Here is a 7,286-nt window from a genome sequence, read left to right as displayed (position 1 = left end):
AAACTCGGCCTTTTGGATGTCGTTCGGGGCACGCTGCATGTCGTTTTCTTTCTAATTAAGGTGATTAACAATTTTAGTCCCAGTTGCTAAAGTAGAGGTGGGTTGCGTACGTCTTCACATATCCAACCAAAATAATTTAGTAATCTTTAATCTGAACCCTTGACCAAAATAAGAAACTCTTTCCTACACAGTTTCTAGCACTGACATTTTGTTTGTACCACAATTGAATCATTTGCATGATAGACCAAGTGAAGTATTAGCTGATTTTTTCTTAGAGGTGCGGAGCATTTTTCTAGTTTGTAGGCTCGCTTGTAATACTATGAGCGTCAATTGTAGTCTAATGCATGATATAATCTTTTTTTATTTAAGAGATTAATGTATGTGTCATTCTAGATATGGTTATATGAGACTATCTTCTTGTCTGCTAGCGAGTTTCAACTTGTTAATTATGTGGAATAACCACCCCTCTAGATAATATGAGTTAAAATCTCAGTAGCATTGTGGTTCAAAAAATATATATCTAAACCCTTCAATTATCAATTATTCAATTCTTGTGAATAACACATCAACATCTACATAAATGACTCTCAGTATTTATATAGGATGGTATGACTTAAAACAAAGCTACCTTCTTAATTACTTAAAACAGAGCTACCTTCTTAGTCTTTGGTCTTGACTCTTGATAGGTATTACTTGAAACAGAGCTACCTTCTTAGTCTTTGTTGTTGATAGGTATTACTTAAAACAGAGCTACCTTCTTTATTGTTGATAATTTGGATATGTAGAGTGATGAGAGTTTTGACTCTTGCCCTTCCTCAAGCTCTTCTAACTTTTTAGAGTGCGAAGAAACAGGTACCTACCGGTATTAGCACTCTCTGCAAAGGTTAATTTCCAGAGTGTTACTTTGTCACAGCTTTTAGCCATGCCGCAATATGACACCCCAAAAGGTTAAGCAAGCTATGTTTTCTCTCCCTCCGAATTAACGACACTACCTTTTAGCCTAAAAAGCTACCAATTTGGCTAATATGACATCATACGCTTATCCATCACAAACAACACAGATAGAGAAAGAAGAAGGGTAAAAAGTTCAGTACTATGAAAATATGATATTACAAGCAAACAGTTGTTTTATTTAATTGCAAGAAGCTAGTAGTTCATAGTCATTGGTTCCCCACAATCCTGAAACCAACCCTTTAGTGCAGAGTGGTCGTAGGTTGATCAATAGAAATTAATAGAAATTAGCAAGTCCATGAATTTGATCTCCTCATTGCAGGCTTCATCTGTTTGTCTTCCTCGAGCGCTATCATTCCCAAATGGGATGGGTCTTCCAACATCATCTTGGCCACCAAGTAACCTGCAATGGACCAAGTCTGGAATTTGCGAGCCTGCTTCCCAACATAACGACCACATTTTCCATCATAGTATTCGGGCCAGTTGTCTTTCTGCAACCTGCTCTCGGCAAGTTCAATAGCTCGTCTTGCAATCTGGGGCCGTCCAGTCTTGATGCATGCAGCAGTGAGAAGCCATAGCAGAACTGTACACCACAATGACAACATGTACTCAGCAGAAAGTAAAGGGTAGTAGGTATCTCACCATGCCGCATTATCCAAGTATCCTGATGAGAAATCTAAGCAGGTATGTAATATGGAGTAATCAAGTTTTAGGCCAAGACAAAAGATTCCACTTTAATTCATTAACCCTATTGATTATGTTGAGAAAGATGTTAACTTTTCCACTTGAAAATAGGGAGTGCAATAGTTATGGAATCTTCAACTCATTTGCATCTGTTACTCTGTCCTAGAAAACTCCTATATTCTTGCTATTCCATTTCAAATTATTTCAGACTTCAGATCACTGGCTAAGATAACATTGACGTCGTCTTCATAATGTTTCAAACAGTAAATCATTGGTAAAAAGAAACTACACTATCATATTACCAAACAATAGGGACTAAGATAACATTGGCGTTGTCTTCATAATGTTTCAAACAGTAAATCATTGGTAAAAAGAAACTACACTACCATATTACCAAACAATAGGGACAGTTGACCAAGAAGTTGAATCAAATCTTTCTTTCTTTCTTTTTTTTTTTTTTTCTGAGAATCAAATCTATTAAAATCATTAAACTATGAGATTAAAAAAAAAATATTGTGATGGCTCTATTGGAACCTAAACATTTCTCTCTAGGTCCCCTAGTTACTGGTAATTTATAAACCCGAGTTTACCTTCACTCATTCAATTTAAAATTAAAATATAATAATAACATCTCCCATCCTCCCCTCTTGGCTGATGGACCTAATTTCCAGGTTCCATAAAAACCATCAGATGTTACGGTATAATTTTGTGCAGAGGGAACTATAGAGTGACAACATACCTGGCCAAGAACCTCCATTGTGGTAGCTCCATCTCGTATTTTTTGGGTCACTTCCTGTTTCAATCCTCCATTCATGACTATCTATGGCTGGATAACAAACCTTTAATGGCATTTCTCCTGCCAACTCCTCCCATCGTGACTCTATGAGATCCATGATTGCCATGGATTGTTCAGGGGTTGCCAAGGATGAAAGAATCGCTATACAATTACCCAAGCAAAACCAGCGGAAATCCATTCTTGCAGGACTCACATTCCCAATAAAGTAACCACCGTGTGTTGGCATAAAATCAAAGACCCAGTCCGGAAGAGAATCTGGTATCACATTGAACTTGTTGACGGCTGTATGTGAGTATTCTTCAGTTTTATATCGATATATATCATTTAACTGCTTAAAGTCAAGCCAAAAGTAACTTCTCATGTGATAGCTCAAGGCATGAAGGCGTTTTACTATTCGCTCAATGAACTCCTTCCCCTCATCATCTTTGTTAAGTAAAAGCAAAGCACATCTTAAAGCCATGAAGAAAAGAGCCTGAATTTCAATGGGATATCCATAAACACCCTAGAAACAAATAATCAATGCAGAAGTCAGTATAAGAATTGAAAGATAGGCAGCACATGACCAAATGAATAATTACATATATTCAGAACTTGTAGTATTGACCGATCACGATCAAGAAGATCTCCAACAAGAGCAACCCCACTATGCCTCATATTACAAGAAATTGTACTCCAAATGTACTTTCTTAATTCAAACGGTCATTTACAATCATTCAGGCAGGAAAATCCGGGGGTTAGAATGGTAAAGGTTACAAGCTCAAAACTAACAAATCCTGCACATTCTCATATTCGAAAGACTGTCACCAATCATGACATCATCCATCCACAGCATGCTTAATACCATTTATTAGATGCTAAAGTATAGGACAACATTATTACGGAACTTACCATTCTACGATCAATCATGCAGCATCCGTCGGCACAAAGAAGGGTTGGAAATGTGTCAAACCCTTCCGAAAGACATAAACTTAGAATAAGCCGCATACCCTTCTGGCATTCAGGCCGTTCAGCCAATGATGTGTCTCCAGTAGATTTTGTGTATGCGCGAAGCAATATGATCCACCAAAATCCAGAATCAACCGGAGCAACTCTTCCTATAGCACTCTCACCAAAATCTGCCATTAAAGTCTCAGTGTTCCTGAATGGATCATGGAGTACTTTGAAACTAGCTGGCATTACTCCTTCTCCTAGCTGGAATCTATCAATCTTTTTCTCCCATGACTGCAGACGGAGAGTCTTCAAGATAAAGTTTTTAACAATTTCAGGTTCACCATTCATCAGAAAAGCCAATGCACTGGGGACAAAGTCTCTCACAAACACCTTCAGAGGTTCATAAGAAGAAAAAACAAGTAGAAAATCAGTGCTTGCCAACTTCATGGAACTGAATCTGTCTAGAGTTGGTAAATCTTAGTTAAGAAAGCACAAAGGTAAGTGGATAAGTTACACACACACACACTTACTTTTCTTCAACAACAACAAAATATCAAGGGCAGAATTTTGAAAAATAGTGTTAGAACGTCGAATCAGCAGGTTAATTATAAATCTAGGAACATGGGGCAGAATACTGTCACTCAATTTTACCAGTCATTCCTCAACGGGTGCCAAAGGCTTATTTGCACTAAAAACAATCTTCCCCAAGTTTCCACATGCATGCTCCTAAAATGTATGGATATAACATGGTGGTCATCACAAACTAAAGTGTTTTCCCACAAGACAACTGGAAGACTGATAAGCAGGGTAAAATCAAGCCTTTCCAATTTATTTCTATGATGTATTGCCACTCTAACTTGCATGCATCATGAAACATTATGGTTTCATCCTCGTGGGGGTTGCAAAGGTAACTATCTTTTGCAACCATCTGAACATACCCCTTTCATAATAGTATAACCACAAGATTGAACAACAGAAAATGAAAAATATGCAACAGTCAAGTTTTAAGCATTAAGATTACGACACAAGACTTTGAAACATTAAGACTCAGTGTTCCAAGCCTTAAAGAATAAAATGAATGAAGGGAGCTACTGATTAGAAAGATACCACTGATAGGACCAACAAAGACTCTTTGAAACATTAGGAATCAGTGTTTCAAGCCTTAAGAATAAAATGAATGAAGGGAGCTACTGATTAGAAAGATACCACTGATCGGACCAACAAAGACTCTACCTGGTCATAGTTGAGTTTTTCATCAGATGTATCCGTTGCAGCAATTGTCCCAACTGGCTGACCGCGGAAAAAAACCAATGAACGCCTCAAATTCTCCCAAGCTTCAGCAACCATCGGATGTGGCTCAAAGCCAGCCTGTGATCTAGGAGTACAACTAATGACTGACCTTCTACTACAGGGGGAAAATAAATATTCATGTGGGTCATAGTTCCTAAGAGAGTTCTCCGGATGTCGAGCTGAGAGACGTGGAGAAAACCCCACAGATAATTCACTGAGTGACCTCTCATCAAACGATCGTTGTCTCTCAATATTCAGAGGTTTAGGTCTGTCTAATAGCTTTGAGAAATCAACCTCCTCAATTTCTGCCACAGTAAATAGGGAATCCATATTTCTTGTATTTCCATTCTGAGACACATCCCCATTCAGCGATGACATTTCAGTAGATTTTAGAAGTGGATGGTAAGTTGGTAACTCACCCAAATGGCTAGTTCAGTGTTGAACACCTGCAAATCAACCACCATAAATGAACCATACATCTGTAGCAAAAAAACAGTAATCATCTATTTCCACCTCTCCTAGGTGATCATTAACAACATATCGGCTGCTTTTAGTTGAACTACTCGATTCTTATGAAACATACAAGGAGATCCAACGGCACAAGTAAAGAAATGTAAACGTTAAAGTAAACTGATAGAAGTATTCACACGGGTTAATCTATTGAATGGTAATTCACAATCAAGAGGATAAGAAATAGTTTCTCTCCTTGTCTATTCAAACTGAGTTTGTTGTATAAAACAGGAAAAGTCCACCTTTTTATCTCCCAATTACAATGATTTATACATCATAACCAATACATTTGATTCCAACATAAAAGCTATGCCGCAAACCAATAAAAACTATGTTAAATCTCTAAAGTTTTGACAAGACAAAATGAAAGTTGGGTTTCTGATTTCTGAAAAGCCAAACAGATATAACGCTCAATTCATTCAATTCCAGCAATTGGGTCTCTAAATATAGTACCAGATGACAAATCCAACAACTACTGAAGAAAAGTGATCTGAGATCCAATCATGTCTGAATTCTCTGCTAACCCAAATCCACCACAAAAACAATGCATGCATTACCAAATGGAATTGAATTCCACCCACAATTCAAGAACAGAACAGGACTAACCTCTCAAAGAGTCTCCAAAGTTGAAGCCTTTTGAGTTATATAATAATCTGAAACAAGAACAGAGGAACAGAGCTCAGTGCTGATGCAAAGTGTATTGTTGTTATAGAATCTTTGTTGGGTACCATGAGGCGGTGGTGGGGGCCACTAATTGACCGGCCAAGCCGGTAAATGGACCAGCAGATGGGTTCAGGTCGATGAAGGTGCCTAACAATTCAAAATGGCATTGCCAGCCTACCCATCATCACTGAAAGACCGACTCTTTGTTTGATCTAATATGAGAGAAAGAGACAACCCTCTGAGTTGTACGGAAGATGTAAGGGGTTTGACACTTTGGTGCAACGTGGGTGAGTCTGATTGACTGTGATGGGCAACCAGGCAAGGACCCTGTGACTATAGCCAGCCGGTAGGTTTTTTCACATGATTGCATGGCATGAAGGTAAAAATGAGGTGTAGGGTCTGGGTGGCTTTGGGACTTGGACCCTGTAAATATTACAGAATAATAGGCCAACTGGGTCTGAGGCTCTCTACCCTTCACTGCGGCAAATTAAATTGACAATAATGCAGATGCTTTTGTTATGCTCTGAAATATTTTGTGGTCAGATATGGAGGAGACAGTGGATGATTCCGTTTATGCAGATCCATAAACGGTGATGCGTTTTACGATTCTGTTGCTCTTTTTAGCATTCAGCCAAAAGTGGGGGCTTTATGGACAACGAAAGGCTAAAAGCACCCTCACATGTGATGGATCAAAATGGTTATCAGAAGAAAATTGCATAGGATGGATCCAAAATTTAATAAGCCTAAATTGAAATTCAGCCTAATTTGCGGACCAACTGGAAAGAAGATTGCATTTTCAGCCTAATTTATCAGGCCAAAGAAAATAATAATTCAGCCTAACTTGAAATTTTAGGACGATAAGATGTGTAACTGATTTTTCTTTTTCTTAATAATATAAACGATTACTAAAAAATTCGTTCAAGCTGTAACACATGACCTCTCAAATAAGAAATCATTATCTTACCACCCCACCAAACACACATGCCCCATTATAAAGGCTAGTTGGGTTGCACACCAGGTCATCATGTGCAAGTCTAACCCAATGCAAACTAGGTCACGTGCATGAGTCTACACAATGTTAAGCCAATTTCACACTCGCTATCACCACTTGAGCTAACCCAAAGACTTTATTACTCACTTTAATTTAATATTTAAGTTTTAGTTTAGAGTTGAAGATTCAAGCTTATATTGCGAGTCTAGTGTTCATCAATCTTCGCAGAGGGCAAATAAAGTCTAATCACACTATTTTTTCACTATCTAAGTAGAAGACACTAATGTCACAATCGATATATATATATATATATATGTGTGTGTGTGTGTGTGTGTGTGTGTGTGTGTGTGTGTGATTTAGAATTGTTTAAACTTTCTGCATCCTTGGTTTCGTTTGAGGCAAAATAAATGTCATTCCCTTTCATCTCTTTGAATTTACTAGCGCAGAGGGAGAAGGAAGACTCACCATGTG

General features: G+C 38.0%; 1 protein-coding gene across 2 annotated transcripts; it reads right to left on the bottom strand.

Annotated features, from left to right (window-relative positions):
- Window positions 1-1,062: 1,062 nt before the first annotated feature.
- On the bottom strand, window positions 1,063-6,341 carry LOC112172028 (probable alkaline/neutral invertase B). Of its 2 annotated transcripts, none has more exons than XM_040508702.1 (5): window positions 5,768-6,341; window positions 4,595-5,097; window positions 3,320-3,751; window positions 2,375-2,933; window positions 1,063-1,534 (listed from the first exon to the last, which is right to left on the bottom strand). In XM_040508702.1, the coding sequence occupies exons 2-5, from the start codon at window positions 5,027-5,029 to the stop codon at window positions 1,239-1,241; spliced, it is 1,722 nt and encodes a 573-aa protein (XP_040364636.1). In that variant the 5' UTR covers window positions 5,030-5,097; window positions 5,768-6,341; the 3' UTR covers window positions 1,063-1,238. The 2 variants fall into 2 exon arrangements, with proteins under 2 accessions (XP_040364636.1, XP_024164952.1); XM_024309184.2 differs by lacking the exon at window positions 5,768-6,341 and adding an exon at window positions 5,615-5,760.
- Window positions 6,342-7,286: the final 945 nt, after the last annotated feature.

This window comes from Rosa chinensis, chromosome 6 (assembly GCF_002994745.2).
Source record: "Rosa chinensis cultivar Old Blush chromosome 6, RchiOBHm-V2, whole genome shotgun sequence".
In the NCBI taxonomy this organism is placed as follows: Eukaryota; Viridiplantae; Streptophyta; class Magnoliopsida; order Rosales; family Rosaceae; genus Rosa; species Rosa chinensis.
The sequence above is the reverse complement of the archived record's forward strand: the minus strand, read 5'-3'. Positions and strand labels throughout refer to the sequence as shown.

Bases quoted from the DNA above. Each gene is read 5' to 3' on its own strand.
- LOC112172028 (XM_040508702.1), bottom strand. From the start codon at position 5,029: ATGTCATCGCTGAATGGGGATGTGTCTCAGAATGGAAATACAAGAAAT. The intron at 2,934-3,319 runs GTAAGTTCCGTA...ATTTGTTTCTAG, and splicing joins GCATGATTGATCGTAGAATG to GGTGTTTATGGATATCCCAT. The intron at 1,535-2,374 runs GTATGTTGTCAC...TGTGGTGTACAG, and splicing joins CAATGGAGGTTCTTGGCCAG to TTCTGCTATGGCTTCTCACT.